The sequence below is a fragment of the Haemaphysalis longicornis genome, unplaced genomic scaffold (genome assembly GCF_048455015.1).
Source record: "Haemaphysalis longicornis isolate Haplotype H1 unplaced genomic scaffold, Haemaphysalis longicornis Haplotype H1 scaffold_4, whole genome shotgun sequence".
NCBI lineage: Eukaryota > Metazoa > Arthropoda > Arachnida > Ixodida > Ixodidae > Haemaphysalis > Haemaphysalis longicornis.
In genome coordinates, this window is record NW_027526361.1 from 75,043,731 (window position 1) to 75,063,272 (window position 19,542).

The following is a 19,542-nucleotide window of genomic DNA, read 5'->3' on the forward strand; positions in this document are numbered from 1 at the left end:
CATGACCTTACAAAGGCTGGACGCCAGGGATATCGGCTGGAGGTCTTGTAATGTCCGACTCGGCCTGCCAGATTTAGGAATTGGTATCACCACTGATTTCTTCCAGGCAAGGGGAAGGTAACCATGTATATTTTTTGTTTATTCTTTCAATCTAAGTGATTTTTTGACATTTTCATGAGGAAAGGCACCTGCGCATTACAGTCGGGAGCGCGTTAGAATCGTGCAGATACAGTATCTTACAGCAGTCTCCGAATGCCAATATCTAGAGAGAAAGAGACCATCTGGCAAAGCATCCATGTGAGGTCGAAAGAAGGAAGCAGTGCCTCACCTGAGGAGGTGGACGCCTGGTTGAAGAGGGGGCACTCCCGGTCCGTGTTGATGTGGCCCCAGGTGTGGCATTTGATGCAGCGCACATTGCGCACGGGAATGCCAAACGGCTGGTCCCGGATCTCCTTGTTGTCCTTGGAAAAGCTGCAAAACACAGGGGCCAAGTAACTATCGTGCTGTCGCCACACATACTAAATAGTTTGCAATCATCGACTGGGTTGAAGATACAAATCACCATCATCATCAGCCTATCTACACCCACTGCAGGGCAAAGGCCTTTCCCATGGATCTCCAATTATCCCGGTCCTGTGCTAACTGCGACCAATTGATCCCCGCAAACTTCTTGATCTCATCTGCCCATCTAACCTTCTGCCGCCCCCTCCATGCTTGCCTTCTCTAGGGATCCACTCCGTTACCCTTAATGACCAGCGGTTATCTTGCCTTCGCATTACATGCACTGCCCACGCCCATTTCTTCTTCCTACTTTCTACAAATATGCTCTTAACACGCGTTTTTTTCCTGACCCGCCCCGCTCTCTTCTTGTTCCTCAATGTTACACCAATCATCTTGTTACCTCACTCGCTGAGTCGTCCTCAAATTAAGTTGAACCCTTTTAGTTAGCCTCCAAGTTTCTGCCCCAAGGTGAGTACCGGTAAGATGCAGTTTGTCATACACTTTCTTCTTCAGGGACAATTAAGATACCAATGTGAGGGCTCAAATAACGACAGGCAATGCCCATTTCTCAAGCTTTCCGGACGACAGAGACATAGCCCAAGCCAACCAGTAGTAGTTTAGAATAGTCATCTGCTGTTTGTCGACATCAGAAAAAAAGGCTGGAAGCGAGATAATAGTTGTGGTATTAAATATGCGGACACAGCGTCTGTGAGTGTCCTTTTTGCTCGCTATGTCGGCAAAGCGTTCCCGGACACATGGCAAAACTGTTGCCACAAGTGGAACCTGCAGGTACACCACTGAAAGTCACCAGCAGATTAAGCATCTGCCGGACGCCCTGGCTGCTTTGCATTGCAGGCGCCACTATGGCCAAAGTTCACCGTTGTCATTATTCGCCAGTGCACACTGGAGTTACTTTATACACAGACAGTGTTCAAAGGAGAAGGCACTTAAGGGCGCAATTACAGCCGAAACAAATCCAGCACGGGGCCGCGCAGTCAGCCTACACGACGGGTGTGTGCTACAGGCAAGCGCTGTGAAGCTGGCTTATGACATAGACCGATTGCAGTTCTTTGTTTCTGAAATTTTCGAACAATTTTCCACCGCGCAGGGTTTACACACAGTGCCACAATGCAGCAGCAAGACAGAGTGACGCGAATTGGGTTGATGCACTGACAGGAGCTTGCCTGTCCTTTCATGCAAGTACCGAGACGTGAAGTCGTTGAAAATTCTCTAAAACCAACCAGCTGATACGGCGTAACGATATTTTAAGATGAACGCACTTTCAAGGACATGCGCGTCAACCCGTTTTCACATCACTAGCACCACAACGGCTTATCTATGGCTCCCAGCTTCTTTTTAAACACCACAGGTGGTGCACAAAGCCCACAGAAGGGAAATTATTAAAAAAAACTCCCTTTCTATGTGTGCTGCCTCAAATGAATGGAAGAGTGGAATCCTCTGTAAGATCAGCAGTTCATTCAAATCTTAAAAAACAGAAAAAGAAAAGAAAAGGAACCACAAGGCTTCGAGGATTCGTTGCAAAACTGCTACTGTATGATTTAGCTCCACCTCTGGGCCCCATGATAATTGCGCATTCCAGCTATGCTCAGTGAAACTACAGTGCAATCTGTATATACTTGGTCCTAGAGAGTTGTGCCTGGCTCCAGTTGAGATTCAAGGGCATTATGAAATGCAAAGAAATGCAGCCCTAGCAACTGCATAATTTTTTAAGATTTATCAAGTTCTTTTCAGAACATGCACTAGCTCTCTTCCCACTTGCTTTTTACTTGCAGACATTTTTTTTCTCTTAACTTTCACTGCTTGTTATCAAAAATGGCGGTTTATTCCAGCAGTGAAGAATACCCATATTCCCTATCTGCATATCTAAAAATCCACCCGTACTCCACTGCTGTGTGGAGCACTGAAACGTACCGATACAGGCCAACCTGTTTTCACAGTTTAGTGTTTCTTACACCTAACTGTACAAAACATTCCCTGTCCCATACAAGCACTTTTGTGAGCAGAAAAGCAGATGGTAGCGCAACATTTCAAGTGTGTTTCTATTTGCCAAGCCCAAAAAGTGAAAAAAATTTGGCCACCTTTGTAATTGAGATACGAAGCCCGAGGAAACAGCGGAGCTGCTCGTCGTCTTCACAAGCTTTAACTTGGCTTTTTTAAGGGTCTGCCCCTTTCTTAACAAAAAGATGGTTAAAAAGCGAAGCTTTTGTTTATGCAAACCGAGTTCAATCAATGTCCGAAATCCACCCTCCTAAGGTCCAAAATCCAAACTTCCACAAAGTCCAAAGCCAATGCACACGCTGCGAACCCAAAGGAAATGCTGAACGCCTCGAATGCGATGATAGCGCATTCATAAAAGGCTGGTTTCAGAACGCGAGAGACCGAGAAATTCGATTCCGACCATGGGAAACGTTTTTTTTCTTTTAACTTTTAAAGCGCACACTTTTGACACTTGTTCGTGGGCTCCTTGCCTCGTCGCCTCTTTCCCTCACACTTCTTGGCCTGGCATTTTCTCACTCTACACTTCACCGAGCGGAGTTTTCAGCTAACGATTCGCACGGGCAGAGCTCAAGCTTAAAAGGGCCATGCAGACAAAATAAAAGCTTCTTTTATTCGAAAGATTTTGTGCTTTATATTGCCCCCAGCACTTGTCCACCAGCAAACGATGCCGTATTCATCGAGAAATTAATCAATTTAGGTTAAACTCTCCCGCCAAATCGTGTGTTTTCGTGACATCTGCCATGAAGTCATGAGGGCGGGTATTCAAACGAACATCCAGTGCGTCATTAGGCTCAGCAGCCTTGCTTGACGTCAGTCCTCCCAGATGGCGCTACCATAGTCAGCCGCGGACCATTGTCCACCGTTGCTTTGTTTATGACCGTATTTGCTCCTGGCTTGTTTTTGTTATGGTATACAGTAATAATTTCGTGAAATATCGGGTATGCTCGACAAGCAGGTTCGCGTAAGACAACGCTGCTTACGCCAATCGGCCAGTGTCGTGTTAGACAACTCGAAAGCGGCGGGCAGCTGTGCAGTTTAAAAAAAAAGCATTGTGCGCCCAGTACCAACAGCAGTGCGCATCGGCACTTCTATTTTTACGTGTATTTTTATAACTTTCATTGTTAACCCCACCATTCTTACTGCTGTAAAATGAATGTTACATGTAAGCGCAAATAGCCCCTCCGGCAAGCTTATAAGTCGTGCCTAATTTGAGTTTGCTTTTGCCAGCCCCAGCCAATCAATCGCACAGCTGGGCATATGACATCGCATGTTCTGTTGTGGGAAATGAGCTTGTGGGTCGCATGGTCATTCTCTTTTATCTTAATTATGTAGCTTATTTGAGCAAAGTGTGAGTTAAAAGTGGTTCCAGCATGGTTCTAACGAGGCAATCTTTTGAACGAACCAAACGTGTTTTGTCTGCATGGCCCCTCTAAACAGCTCCTCCGGTAACAGAGGTGTGGCCGTGACCACCTGTAGTGCATACGGAAGCTTCAGTGAGCCCACAAGCTTGCAATGCCAGCTATCTTGAAGGCACTACACCCAAAGACTAACAAGGCTGGTGCAGTGACAAAATACCGGGAAATACTATAAAAATGCAAGAATTCAAATACTAAAGCACGCTCACTCCTCTCTCGGTGCGTTGTACTTGCGTTGCCACTCGAACCTGAACTCCGGTTCCTCATCCTCCTTCTGGTGTTCTGAGGGGAAAAAAAACAACGAAGGTGTTAAAAACTTGAACTGAAGAAAGAACCAGCCTTCAATATAAGCTGCAAGTTCAATTGAATCATGTACTTGGGAGATAAAAAGTTTTTTTTTCTTTTCTGGCAATATTTAAAAGCTGAAATCGACAGTTCAGAATGAAGCAAGGGACAACGGGAACCTGACAAGAACAGTGGAATCTCATTAAACCATACCCGCATTTCTTTTTAAACGTAGTTAAGCCGATTCTCCGACTCGGTTTCCCTTTAACTGAAGGCATTTGGATAAACCGTAGTGCCGGTTAGTAAGTACTCTCTTCGCGTCCCCATCAGGTACTGTTTACCGAGGTTTCGCTGCAATATCGTCTGTAACGCTTACAGTACATGGAAGGTTGAGTTGTCTTCTAAAGGTTGAACTACAGAATTCTATTTCTCTATAACAGCACAGCATTAATTTTTTTTCCGCCGACACAGTGCTGAGAACCACAAAATGCAAAGAAGTGGCAAGAAGTGGCAGGTTTGGCAAGTCCCACCTCTTTTGACGCCCGGTGGGGCCTCGTACATAAAGTTCAGTGACAGCTTTTCCTTGCTCTCTTTGCTGACAAGAGATCTGAAACAAAATGAAAGGAGAAAGAAAGAGTCACTTAACCTACCTGTAGGCATTGCGGGCACAGCAGGCACGGAAATTAATCGAAGGCAAACCCCGAGTTTCAAGAAGGAAAACGTGACAAGAACTGTAGGAAGGATTTGTTAGCATGCAAATCAGAATGCAGCACTTGATAACCCTGAAAACTTCTCGGCTGTGGAAGCTGTGTAATAGGAGCTGTAATAGAAAATGGTGCCGAGTTTCAACTTTACGGTGGCGTGTCGGCCTTCAGATAAGAAGTGACGGGGGGAGGCATGGAGGTCCTGATGAAGTGCTGGGGGCCGCACAATACTGCCCAGCAGGCCACAGGTTGCCGACCCCTGCTCTAATGGAATAGTCACTACTGATGATGATACTTCAGGCTGTGTGCCCCCGGGGGCTTTCCAGTCTTCTTCGCTTTCCACAAATAAAATGAGAGTATTTATGATTTTTTAAGCAATACAATGACGTGCAAACTACACATCATTTCACTGTCTACATGCATTACCAAAAATACGATTAAAACTGTATTTAAACACACTGGCTGAAGAATGAGGGGTTCACTGAGAAGAAAATTAGACACTTTATGTTAGCAATATGCCGGCACAAAACTAAACACACTTTTCTGCTGCAAAACGCCTTCTCGTCGCAGTCCTCACCCCGTACGAGTGAATTGACATCCACCGTAAATCGCCCAGCAGATTTTGGTAGCTATGCTTGTCCTATCGACCATTAACACAACACACAGATTTGCTTCAGTCAAAAGATAGCCTTGTGGGATAACAAATAGTGTGTTAAGTGTGAGCGCTCCAACCCGCTTCCCCAACGGAATAAAATAAGAAGCACAACATTGAAAGGGGATACTCAAGGTCAATTTGCACTTCTCACTCCCAGAGACGAGGCGGGAAAATTCAAAATGTAACGTTTGCACTTATGTAACATTTGCTTTTACATTATCAAACCAGTTGTATTCTTTTTCAAATGGGACGACTGCTATGACACCAGCAGAAACAAGCCACAGCCATTTCAACCCCTTTAGTAGGTTGCTGTTACAGTAACGCCTAACTGGCATGTGCATTTAGGTTGGAGCATGGTAAAAAAAAAAGCCATGTCAAGGCTATGCCACTATTTTCTACACAATTACTTCTGCCTGCCTGCCAGATATGGCTTAACAAAATTCCAGCGTATTTTAGCGTGACCTAGTTGATAATGTTGCTTTCAAAGGCAAAAATTGGGGCCAAACTCATACGTACTGGTATTCACACCTCACTGCTATTTGTCAAGGCATACCTTGCTCTCACATAATAGCCATATGCCTCTCAAAGGTAGCATTGTGCTGCCTGTTGTACGAGAACGTAATGTTTTTTAATTAGGGCAACCCAATTGCAAATATATGCGACACTTCCATATACACAAGCCATCTTTTTCGGAGAACAGTGTTTAGATCCAACTAGTGCTACTACTGTCGGAAAAGCGCCAACACAGGCACTAGCTCAAGGAACGCAATACAATGCTGCTCGGTCTGCTTGTCATATGTCTAGTGATGGTTACCTGTTATAAAGATCTTGTTCTTTTTCATACTGCAATTTGAGCTCTTCCTGCTTCTTCTTTTCGTTCTCGGTCCTCTGTTCAGCCATCCATGTCTGGGAAAAATGAACAAACAAACCCCGTCACGAACGTATACAGAATAAGCAGCATCGATGTCGCGTAGAGGGAGCCAATGCTACGAACACGTCCAACAGACTCGTTAAAGCGCGATATGAGCATTACACTACCAATCAGCGAAGTTACGGCACGACCGCGGTAACTTAGTGGCTAGGAAAGGGTTTAACGAAGCAAAAGAAAACTGCTCGCAGTTGAGACGTGATACCTTCATCGTTATTATTGCCTCGTACGTCGAAAAGCGCGTAATTTTTCTACTAAAAGAACGATCGCTTGCTCAAATAAGCAACGAGAAGTTATCAAAACCAGTTTACTTCACAAAAACTGCGGACAGAACGCCCGTTAGACGAAGAAACTTGCGCTAGTTTATGCTAGATGGAGGTTATATGCGGGGTAGTTCAATGCGCACGTAGGATGTGCGCGCCGGTGATTAGGGATCGATTGCGTCAAGCTGCACGGTCACACTGCATGTTACTGCAAGACGACCCCAAGCAAAACAAAGGAAGTAAATGTTCCACGGCTTCTGCTGCTCAACAGTCAGACTTCCGTTGAAGGGAATATGCTGCGCTAGGCGCAAAAACACCTGAGCAGCGCGGGACTGCAGCTTCACGACTAAACACAGCGGCTGTTGCTTACCCGCTTGATGTTGTCCCGCGAGGCCGGATGAAACGGCTTTTTGCACATGTAGTTGTTGTATCCGTTTCCCATGATGAGGGCCTTCTGCGATTATCTAAAACACAACGTAGCACTTGTCGTCTATCCACGCTCATACGACGCCATTAATGTTGAGAGGGGGAGGAGGAGTGCACATACAGCTAGACGAATACTACAGCAGCAAAGTGTAAACTGCATAGAGCGAGAGTTGGACATTCGCGCTTGCCTCTTGACGATGATGATGGTGGAAGCTAAAACTTCCCCGGCTCCGGCTCAGCGTTGAAGAAGGCATTAACTTTATTCTTGAGAGAACCGCTTTTTTGGGCGGCCGTCCATCACCACTCCTGTCCGGAGCTCCAGGAGGAGTTCAACCAGCCCTCGTTGCACTGCCTCTCTGAAGTTGGCCAGCCCAGGGGTTTATCCGGAATTTCAATTTCGGGGGTGTCGAAATCATCCTGTGGGGCGGCGGGGAGGTGTTGGGGGTCGGCTGAGGGTACTCGTGGTCATGGAATCTTTTTTTTTGGGGGGGGGGGGCGTTGGGGGACATGTTAGGGGGGTGTATAAATCCATGGGCCAGCCTCCTTTACCATAAGTGGCGGTAGGATTGGGTAAGGGGAATATTGTGATTCTGTGTGTACGTAAATGCTGCCGTCTTTCGTTTTTAGTGCATTAGGTATCCCCTCCATATCGCAGAAGCAATCCCATCAGGAGCATATCCTTTATCACATCGAAGTGATGGTTTAGCCATCTACCTGACATTCAACGTCACTACGTTACTATAATTTCATCGCTGCTAAGACACCGACAACCTGTCTTTTCGCGCACACACTCGCTGCTGCAAATGAAAGTCGTCCGTTTAACAGCAAAGCTGTTTAAAATTGCGCCATCGGTAGTTACCAGAAAACTCAGCCCATCTGAGCGCACGTAGCGTGCGCCTCATGAGGAGCACCCGGCGTCGTCCAGGCTCGCGCGTGGGCTGGCGCCTCGTAAGGAGCTCTCAAAAAAAAAAAAGATCAAGAAAGAATACCGAGCGTACGTGAGCGGGCGCCTCGTACGGCGCGCCAGGCTTCCCCAATGAACACAAAACGTCTTATAGATGTCTACCATGGTCTCGCAAGGTCTTAGACATCTTGCGCTAAGCGAGTTAGCTATGAGACGTCTATTTTTTATGTCTCAAAGATGTCTTAAGAGAGATATCTACAGGACACCTGTGCAAGATCTGCGACGTCTTGAGCTTCGTGAGATGTTGATAAGCCATCTTTACTGAGATTACTAGAAGACATACGAACCTCAATGTGTACAAGACGTTCCCAAGCAGCAGAAATTGCCAAGCCCAAGCACGGCAAATCATCAGTGGCCAATGCAGGGCCGTACCCAGAGGGGGGTTTGGGGGTTCGAACCCCTTCCCGAAATCTGTTCCAGGCAGCACGTAAACAATACTTACTGTTGCTTTCAGCCAAATTACCCCCTTCCCAAAATTCAAAACACCCCCCGAAAAAAATTTCTGGGTACGGCCCTGGCCAATGTGTCCGAGCTTGGCAATACTTCAGCCGCCATTATTGGCTGGCGCTTGGGAAAGTTGACAAGCCAACAAATGGCCAAGCTCTGGAAGGCCAATATTGAACAAATCTTGGCAAAGTATGTTGCCATGATAATGTCTATGGCTGCACCCCCTGAATTCTCATGCACATTTTTGGCTTTGTGGCCAGTCTTTATGACCAATGCCTATTTTATGGGATGCCTCGCTGCCCGATTTCTGCTTTATACATGCCCTTTAGGAGGAATTTATTTAACGGTACTCATTTATTTAATGCGCACTCGTTAAATAATTTCCTGTACAATGCATCTATAAAACAGAAATCGGACCGCGAGGCACAATAAACAAAATGCATCAATTTTGCGAAGCAATTACGGGACTTGCAAAACAATTCAGAAACAAATCACCAGGTCCCTCTGTGTAGTTGTTTTTATTATGCACATCAAATTTACAACGGGAAACCTGGCTTAACAGTGGCAAGAATAGGAACACAAACACGAAAGCAAATAGAAACACAATAGTCGAGAAAAAAAAGCGCAGCTCATGAAGCGCGAACCGATTATGCTTCGGAAGACAGCTACGCCGCAGTGCCAGCCGCAGGATGGCACGAAGGCGGCAGCTGTCTTTCAACAAGCCCATCGTAAGACAGCTACGCCGCAGTGCCAGCCGCAGGGTGGCACGAAGGCGGCAGCTGTCTTTCAACAAGCCCACCGTAAGACAGCTACGCCGCAGTGCCAGCCGCAGCATGGCACGAAGGCGGCAGCTGTCTTTCAACAAGCCCACCGTAAGACAGCTACGCCGCAGTGCCAGCCACAGGATGGCACGAAGGCGGCAGCTGTCTTTCAACAAGCCCACCGTAAGACAGCTACGCCGCAGTGCCAGCCGCAGGATGGCACGAAGGCGGCAGCTGTCTTTCAACAAGCCCACCGTAAGACAGCTACGCCGCAGTGCCAGCCGCAGGATGGCACGAAGGCGGCAGCTGTCTTTCAACAAGCCCACCGTAAGACAGCTACGCCGCAGTGCCAGCCGCAGGATGGCACGAAGGCGGCAGCTGTCTTTCAACAAGCCCACCGTAAGACAGCTACGCCGCAGTGCCAGCCGCAGGATGGCACGAAGGCGGCAGCTGTCTTTCAACAAGCCCACCGTAAGACAGCTACGCCGCAGTGCCAGCCGCAGGATGGCACGAAGGCGGCAGCTGTCTTTCAACAAGCCCACCGTAAGACAGCTACGCCGCAGTGCCAGCCGCAGGATGGCACGAAGGCGGCAGCTGTCTTTCAACAAGCCCACCGTAAGACAGCTACGCCGCAGTGCCAGCCGCAGGATGGCACGAAGGCGGCAGCTGTCTTTCAACAAGCCCACCGTAAGACAGCTACGCCGCAGTGCCAGCCGCAGGATGGCACGAAGGCGGCAGCTGTCTTTTAACAAGCCCACCGTAAGACAGCTACGCCGCAGTGCCAGCCGCAGGATGGCACGAAGGCGGCAGCTGTCTTTCAACAAGCCCACCGTAAGACAGCTACGCCGCAGTGCCAGCCGCAGGATGGCACGAAGGCGGCAGCTGTCTTTCAACAAGCCCACCGTAAGACAGCTACGCCGCAGTGCCAGCCGCAGGATGGCACGAAGGCGGCAGCTGTCTTTCAACAAGCCCACCGTAAGACAGCTACGCCGCAGTGCCAGCCGCAGGATGGCACGAAGGCGGCAGCTGTCTTTCAACAAGCCCACCGTAAGACAGCTACGCCGCAGTGCCAGCCGCAGGATGGCACGAAGGCGGCAGCTGTCTTTCAACAAGCCCACCGTAAGACAGCTGCGCCGCAGTGCCAGCCGCAGGATGGCACGAAGGCGGCAGCTGTCTTTCAACAAGCCCACCGTAAGACAGCTACGCCGCAGTGCCAGCCGCAGGATGGCACGAAGGCGGCAGCTGTCTTTCAACAAGCCCACCGTAAGACAGCTACGCCGCAGTGCCAGCCGCAGGATGGCACGAAGGCGGCAGCTGTCTTTCAACAAGCCCACCGTAAGACAGCTACGCCGCAGTGCCAGCCGCAGGATGGCACGAAGGCGGCAGCTGTCTTTCAACAAGCCCACCGTAAGACAGCTACGCCGCAGTGCCAGCCGCAGGATGGCACGAAGGCGGCAGCTGTCTTTCAACAAGCCCACCGTAAGACAGCTACGCCGCAGTGCCAGCCGCAGGATGGCACGAAGGCGGCAGCTGTCTTTCAACAAGCCCACCGTAAGACAGCTACGCCGCAGTGCCAGCCGCAGGATGGCACGAAGGTAGTTGTAGTTGTAGTTGTAGTTGTAGTTGTAGTTGCAGGAATGCCACCGTCCCCCGTCGGTCAACAGCTGCGTTGGCGACGAGGTCCTTGCGCAGCATCCCCAGGACACGGCTCAGCAGCTCGACGACATGAATGTGAGGAGCACCATTCACCGTTCTTCGCTCTCCCGGTTGCTATCAAGACGTCTGGCGGAGCAGCAGCCGCATGTGGTGGCGCTCACACCTACCCCGCCGAGAGAACGAAGTGAGGACGGGTATTATCACTTTTCAGACATCACGACGCCCACATCCTTGAACAAAGATAACGTGAGCCTTGGAATGGAGCCCTGCAACAACTCCAAGGTGCCGGTGAAAGACCACATTCCGCTTACCACGATGGGTAACATGAACTACCCCAGGAAGAGAATCTTGTGCCGACCAGAAGGCAAAAAGACGACCGATACGAACATCTTCGGAAACTCATTCACAAACGTTTATGAAGAATCCACTGAGGATCAGGACATCGTTTCAGCTAAAAATGATGAGGCCGAAGCCAGCGGCGAGGTAGCATCAAACTCCCGAACGAAAGATGAAAAGCACGACGACCACAAGGATACACCTGCTACAGACAAGGATGCTTTTGCGACAATTACCGATACCGACAACAAAAAACTTGAAGGCAAGCACGTGGACAAAAGACGGACTTACGCATAAATGAAAACGAGAACCAAATGACCATGAGAGGGAGGAATACCTTCAAACAAACGGACAGCATTGACAGCAGAACACGCCGCTTAGAAACGAAGGAGAGGATCTTTCTGAAATATGCAGTGAAGAATTCCTCAATGGAAACAAGCTTTGCTCTAGCACTGGCCAGAAAGAAAGAGAACCGAACCACGAGACATAACCAACGGGAAGAGACCTGCAACGGACTCTTTAGCCTTTCGTGGGTCTGTCGAGACAGAGCCAGGGGCCCACGCAAACAGATCGGTGGTGCACCACTTTGCAGTGTGGCCGAGTGTAGAGACGTAAAACATCAAGCAAAAAGCTGAGACGTAGGTCACCGGCCAATCCACTACCAAACCGAGGAGGACAGCCGCCGAGTGGAAGTGAAGGAAGAAGCGGGGAATCCGTCCTGGGGAGAACAAACATGGCGTCTTGAGAATCGGACGTGGTGTTATATATATATATATACATACACATATACATATATATACATATACATATACATATATACATATACACATACACACACATATATATATATATATATATATATATATATATATATATATATATATATATATATATATATATATATATATATATATATATATATATATATATATATATATATATATAGTAGGATTCTACATTTCACACACTAGTTATTTCCCACCCCGCAGCCATCCGCGCTCAGCAAACATGCCTTGCGAGCACCGGCTGCGTACGGGTCCGTTGTTTGCGGAGGCAGACAAAGGCAGGAGGCGGAGAGGGCAAAACACCATATGGCAGCATTTATTGCAAAGTGCAAATCAAATATACTGCATACAGACTAGTCGTAGGCAATAACGGTAACACTGGGAGCGTGGCATTAAACAACGCTAGAGATCGAGATGGTTTGAATCACCGATGGCATACCGGAGCAGCGGAGCGCTGCGCGTGCGAGCGCGGTTGCAGTCTCCCAGCTCGCCCGGACACGTCCCATTGTGGCGCGTTTCCCAGGTCCGAACTGGCCGCCGAAACGTCCGCGCGCCACCGCATCCCCAAGACAAGAGAGCGTCCTCTCGTCATGCGACAACCCACCAGACCTCGCCATTTGGTGGCGCTAGTGCCGAGGAAGAACTGGTTCTCAGGTAAGGCAGAGCGGAAAAGGGTGAACGCCTCCACCCTGGCGACAACGAAGACTCCGGTCGCTGGCGCCCTCTCGTATGGTTCCCGTCGCGCGAGCGAGGCGCATTGTGCAACGCCAGCCGCGATGGGAAGCTAGCCAGAAAGGGGTTCGCGTGAAAGTCGCGATCCCCACATCCCTCCCTCCTAAATTTCTTGCGTACGCCGGCGAGAGCTGACTACAGGACTAGAGGCGATGGAAAGTTCGTTCGTCGATTAAATCGTTAGTCACTGCATAGCGTTCCTTACGCCGGCTTCCGCTTGTCCAATGCCACCGCTGGCAATGTTCCAGCAGGCGCGGTCATCACCCGCTGATGTCTGCAGGCAGGTAGATCCGTGAAGAATCGCACCAGCCAGCCCAAGCAAGCGTTGCTAAGGTGGCGGTGCATCCGTGATGGCCCGTGGCCGCAAAGTAGAGACTGCCAACTCCCTCGGCCAGGCTGCACCACTCCGCTTCAGCAGGCTCGCCAGATGCAGACGACCCGTCGTCCGGCGCAGTAGTCAGCAGCATAAACACGCTCCATCATGTGATCCAAGCCTGGGTGACTCAGCTGCACAAAGAAACTCCCCGCACCTTCAGTGTAGGGCAGAAAAATAGCTCTGCGAACGCACCGCCTTTGTGGCGCGATGCTAATGACAACTGCCAGGTTGTCAGCATTGTCATCGCTCTGTTAATGTCAACAAAGCCTAATGAATTGTCCAAACCCTAAAATGTATACGGCGGGAAAAAACAGGACCGCGTAGCCCCGTAGGAAAAGGGCGCGTGCGCAGGTCGCTATTCATAAAGCCGGTCGTGCTCCGGCACACCGCGCACTCCGGCGCCGCTAGAGCCATCTTATTGGCCGGCGAGTCCTATGCCGTGCGTGCAATGCTTTTACTTTTTTTTTTATTAATGCGTGCTCGATTCGAAGACGTTTGTTGTGCACTTTCGGCGTTGAGAGGCCGCGATATGGATTTACGCGAACTATAGTGTGAGAGCAGTCTGGAAAAACTAACCTGACCTGGGCAATGGTCGTGCTTGCGCGAGAAACGCGCAGCGCCCCGCGTCGTATGTTGCACCTGGGCGTCAATATTTGTGTAAAGCACAAAGCTACATAACAAGCTGCCAGCCGGCGCCCGCGCGACTGCACAAAGGCAATCGTAGGTAAAAACTGTCGGAAGCTTATTTTAAGCAACGCACGTACATACCGCGGTTTGCTTGTGCATGTTTACGCCATTTGTTTAGATACTCTTATTTATCATCGCTAGGTAGCTACTCCAGGATACTGATTATTAAACCAAACAAGCCGCGGATCTCGTTAGGGGTGAACGGATCTGATAGTACGGTGAAGCTAGAATGTCTAGTTCGTATCGTAGCATCGCCCCCGCTCCCCCGCCGACCTAACGCTTGTCATATTCGACCCGCAGCCGTAGGACACCGCGGGACGCTGCCGCTTCCCACCATTTATTTAGCCTACGCAGGAATTTAGATCAATGGTCATAATATAGTTTTACACCTACAATTTCATTACCCAACAGCGCTTGCGCAAGATTATTCAGCTTACATTTGAAGTGACCCCAGTTTGCGAACTGTAGTGAAGCAATATTCAGTCAACTGGGGCGGGTGGATCGCCATATCCCCCTTAACAACAAGTACCCATCTTCCAGCCTCTCCCTCACACAAACCCCTAACAACTCCACAATTCCGTAAATATTTTAAAATGACTGCAAGCCAAGCAGCTTCATCAAGAAATGAGCATTACTAAGCCCTAGGAATACCCATGCACGCTCCAAACGAAAAATATGACGCGTTGGGTGCGCGCAACATTTTCGAAGAACAAATCAAGGTGCAAGCCGTGCAACACACTGCGCACCTGGAGCACCTCACCAAGATAACCGCGAGCAGACACCTATTAGACAGCCTCCGCATTTTACATGAGCAGACCGCCTTCGACAAGATCTCCACCCCTGCGGAGAGAGCTGCGAGTCCAGGAACTCGAGGAAATCTGCACGTTGTTTGTATTGACACAGCCACGTGGAGCTATGGTTTCAGCCGCCACCGACTGCTCAAGCAAAGTTCTTGACCCCTGCTCCACCCAAACCAAACACCCGAAGGAGGACGAAGAACTGGCCTTTGCCCTAGCCCGTTCTCGTTATGCACTTTCTAGTCCATATTTTCATGTTCGCGTTTCATTTGATGCCGACAGTACATCCCAGCATGTAGTGCAACTAGAAATCATCACTTCTTTTGCACTGTGAAGCTGAATGTGTAAACCATGCGATATGGGAAGCAGATCTTGCATTTCAGTATTTGTTTAATTAGCATTATTTTTAATTGGTTAGCAATAGTAGTTCAAACCTAGAAGTTAGAATTGGTGTAACCTTGTATGTGATTGCAAAACAATAAACTGCTTCCCATGTTTCATTCTCGACAACTTCTGGTATCTATTCATGTCTTGCTGGCAATCTTGTTGAATAGTTTTTTTTCTACTGTTCTCATAAACAACCAAGGATTTTTTTTAAATTAACACAGAAACTAGTTGCCTCACATCAAAACTAATTAGATATTTGAAATCAGCTAAAACAACTGAACAAGCCTATGAAGTTTCATCAGAATTGGTTGGAAAGCAAAAAAAAAGATGTTTCTGGAACCAGTGTTTCCATGGAAAGCCTACAAAACGGCCCTTCACATGCCCACCTTAACACCCTCACAAAAACTCTTGGGCACCCACAACACAAACTCACTCAAGTTCACCTTCAACTTGCCACCTAGCATAATCAGAAGTTCCAAGCAGGAAAATTGACCCAGAATGCAATACTGCACCGGCTAAGGAAATGATTACACACTTGGTGAAGGGGCGTGTTGGCTATTGAAGTGACCTTTACATGAAGTTTTATTCACCACGCATAAAATTAAAGGTAGAAACTAGTAGACACACTATGCAGAAACTAGCAGACACCCGAGACAAACTATGTCACTGCGATCGCTAATCAGCTATAGTGTCAGCTCTCAGATTTTTTAAAATTAAAATTCGGGATTGGATGGGAATAATACACACGCCTAAAATGCCATCTCAGTACGCATCCCCGTCGCCAGTGTGTTTTATGGTTCCAGGTGAAGGTGGGCCTTGTGAATGCGTTGTGGCTTTCTACTTAGAAAGCCGACTCGGTAGCAGACCTGCAAACCTAGCAGCTACTGTAACTGCTGAAACGTTTATGTACGTATTGAAAACCTTTCAACACAAGTATTTGTACAATGTTAAATTGTATATGTATTTCTAAACATTTTAAAAATTCGCAGATCTAAAAATTTCGATTTAAAAAGTTCTAGGGCGTTATCAGCAAAACCGTTTCTCGTCAAGGTGCTTTAAGTGATGCCCTTTCATTTGGGATAGAGAATATATACTCGACAATAATCGGTTGTCTGTCCCTTTAAGACGCCTCACTTTAATGCACCATGAGTTTCACTTGTAAGAAGGCGCGTGCTAAATGTAATGGGGAAACGTATTGTGGCGCGGAAACTATCAAGGCCGCGCCATAATGGAGGACGCATGCACCTATTGCTTCTGTAAGTCAGGTATGAATGAGCACAGCAAAAGTTACGTAAACTACGCAGCGATTCGTGCTGGCACGCATACGAACAAATCAGGAGCAAGGATAATCAAACGGCCCATATTCAAAGCTTTCATAGCTTGAGACTTGTCATATGGAACTACTCTATTCAGAAGTTGCTTGTAATCGGTCGGCCTGAATTTGTAGTTGGGATAACATACTCTGCACGCGAAACAATACTATCACAGCCGTGATATACTATTATAGTTACAAGAACATCACTGTAGAAAGGACCAATTAATAAATGTAGGTACCACCTCCAGGGAGGCCAGGAGCCGTTGCGCATTACTGGCTCTATGGAGTGGAATCATGGGCATGGAGTGGAATACAACACATACTGCAGGCATTTTTTACAGCAAAGCTGTATACCTCTACCCCCCCCCCCCAACGGTTTCATCGACGTAAGCAAAAACGATCCCTGTGGGCAAAAATGCCCGCCAATCCACCCTACGAAGGTGGTTTGAAAACGAAGCTGTAAACGACACCCACAGTGATTACCCATGCAACGTCACTTGAATTCACACACGTGGCTCTACAAAAGACGAAACCAGAGACAAGTGAAATGCACTTAACCATACCCTTTCTTGCATGTTCTTTGTTAAGGTTAAATGAATGCAGGATTTATGAACGGTGGTTGGTTGAGTTGTATCGGTGTAGCACATGAGTGGACACTTTTTTTGCAAAATGAAGGAAACTCAAACCCGGTGTTAGACGATCTCACTTCTGTTTCCGTCGCTTCCGACAGAGGCGACGGGATCGTTGGCAGAGACGAAAGAGAAGTGCGATGCCATGCGTTGTGAGATTCCTTTTATATTTATATAACCGCATCCTAGCGCATGCACAAGGAGCGCACACGGCCGCCACACGTGCCGTGAGCGGAGTGCACAGCGTCGCGAAAGGTAGCGTGACGCTATCACATGGCATTCAGCGAGAACGCAGGGGGTAAACCCGCAGATGTGCTCGGTGAGTGCACCGTCTGTCTCCCGCGTGGGCTCTCTCCGTGTGATACCTAGCCCTTCGGTGAGCAACATTAGGTTGGGTTTTGTTACCGACGTCTCCATCATGACTGCAGATAACAAAAGTTCCACTCTTAGAGATACTGCTTATATCTAGAAAAGTCAAAAATCCTCGACTACCAAGCAAATTGCGTTAGTGCTCACATGAATTCAAACAAGCCGATATCAGTGGGCATGGAAGTGCAGCAACGATGCGCATCTACAGCGACCCTTTCGCTTTTGTTGTGCAGATTTTGACCTTCCTTGCCTCGTGGAAAATTCTTCCGCTCCCGGCTAAGACACTGCAGCCAACTGCGCAACTCGGCGGCCAAGGCTTCCAGGCGTTGCATTCTGCAGTAAACACTCCGGACTGCCCAGCGCAGCAACCGTTTTTGTGGAACGACTCCCCGGCCCACTGCGCACCGCCGTCATCCAAAGTGACCGACGCATCACCGCAGCTCTACTTAAACAGCTGGGACCCGAGGATTGCCTTCAGTGGGCATGGAAGTGCAGCAACAATGCGAGTCTACAGCAACCCTTCCGCTTTTCTTGTGCAGGTGGGTTCTGCTCCTTCCCTTTATAGCAAAAGATCAAACAATGTTTGCTTGCTGCTGCTTCCATGCCCTTGTGTAATGATTGCTGTGACAAGCGAATGTGTTCATGTTGTAAAACTGCTGATCATGTCTGGCAATATTGAATCAAACCCCGGCCCCCCAAAGGATGTTCCTGACAAACACTACAACGAGCTGCTTTCCCTTATTAAGTCATTGCATAACAAGATAGATGTAAAGCACGATGAACTGATGGAGTCTATTAATGAAGTGAAAGAGGCGCAATCATCCCTTGAGCAACAGATTACAGATCTCGATAATAGGCTTTCGGAAGTTGAAAAATATGTCAGCTGCCCCGAAGGGCTGCCCACGCAAAATTATCAACCACAAGTAATGGCTGCTAACGTGACTGCTAACGAATTCGTGACTGCTAACGAATACAATTCTCCCCCTACTGATGTTAAATCCGGTGTACCACAGGGTTCGGAGTTAGGTCCTCTGCTATTTTTAATATTTATTAACGACCTTCCTAATGGTATAAATTCCTCCATAAAACTATTCGCTGATGATTGCGTAATTTTGCGAAATTTGTGACCGAACGGACAACTTTAATTTACACGCCGACCTCGACACTGTCTCTAAATGGTGCAGCAAATGGCACATGATACTTAACACAAACAAATGCAAAAGCATGACCATTACGCGCAAACGTTATTCCCAGCAGCCCTTTAATTACAAAATTACTGGAGCCACTCTCGAATACGTTACATCCTACAAGTATCTTGGTGTTCATATCAGCAATGACTTAACATGGCACACACACATTAATTATGTCTGCAGCAGCGCAAACCGTTCCTTAGGATATATTCGCCGTAATTTCTCTCATGATCCATCCCCCCTCAGGTTAACACTTTATCGGACACTAATTCGCCTTAAACTAGAGTATGCCTCGGCAATCTGGGACCCTGCACAACAAAACCTAATTTCTCTTCTGGAATCTGTACAAAACCGCTCAGCTCGATTTATACTTTCCGACTACTCCCGTACCTCCAGTGTTTCACTAATGAAAAATAACCTGGTTCTACCAAGCTTGCACCATCGCAGAAAAATTTCACGACTCTCTCTGTTTCACAAAATCTATTTCCATACCCCATCTATAAGACGCGACCTTTTCTCACGGCCCACGTACATATCATCCCGCATCGACCATCCGTTCAAGGCAACAACGTTCCATCTGGCCGCACCAACGCATTCTCAGATTCATTTCTCCCCAAAATGTCTGAGGAATGGAACCACCTTCCGCACCACATTGTGTCCATTGAAGATCCGGCATCATTCAAGAATGCACTTTCTGTACATGTAATGCAGTAACCTGGTTTCCGGAAATATGCTTGTGTTTACATACTGCCTGTACTTCTACACTGTTACCTGTTTTCATGCACTGTACCCACCCCCTCTGTAACGCCGTAAAGGCCCTGAGGGTACTCTAATAATAATAATAATAAAACCGTGCTCTCACCAAATCCGACGCCAAGACCAACGCCGACGTATACGCTCCCTTCCGTCGCCACC

General features: G+C 48.0%; 1 protein-coding gene across 1 annotated transcript; it reads right to left on the reverse strand.

Annotated features, from left to right (window-relative positions):
* Positions 1-221: 221 nt before the first annotated feature.
* On the reverse strand, positions 222-7,319 carry LOC144178935 (corepressor interacting with RBPJ 1-like). Its single transcript, XM_077707091.1, has 5 exons — positions 7,141-7,319; positions 6,394-6,485; positions 4,751-4,827; positions 4,145-4,217; positions 222-471 (listed from the first exon to the last, which is right to left on the reverse strand). The coding sequence occupies exons 1-5, from the start codon at positions 7,210-7,212 to the stop codon at positions 237-239; spliced, it is 549 nt and encodes a 182-aa protein (XP_077563217.1). The 5' UTR covers positions 7,213-7,319; the 3' UTR covers positions 222-236.
* Between the last annotated feature and the right edge of the window lie 12,223 nt (positions 7,320-19,542).

Excerpts from the sequence above, each read along its gene's own strand:
- LOC144178935 (XM_077707091.1), bottom strand. The coding sequence starts at position 7,212 with ATGGGAAACGGATACAACAACTACATGTGCAAAAAGCCGTTTCATCCG. Across the intron at positions 6,486-7,140 it reads CGCGGGACAACATCAAGCGG|ACATGGATGGCTGAACAGAG; the intron begins GTAAGCAACAGC and ends CATTTTTCCCAG. Across the intron at positions 4,828-6,393 it reads GAACAAGATCTTTATAACAG|ATCTCTTGTCAGCAAAGAGA; the intron begins GTAACCATCACT and ends ATTTTGTTTCAG.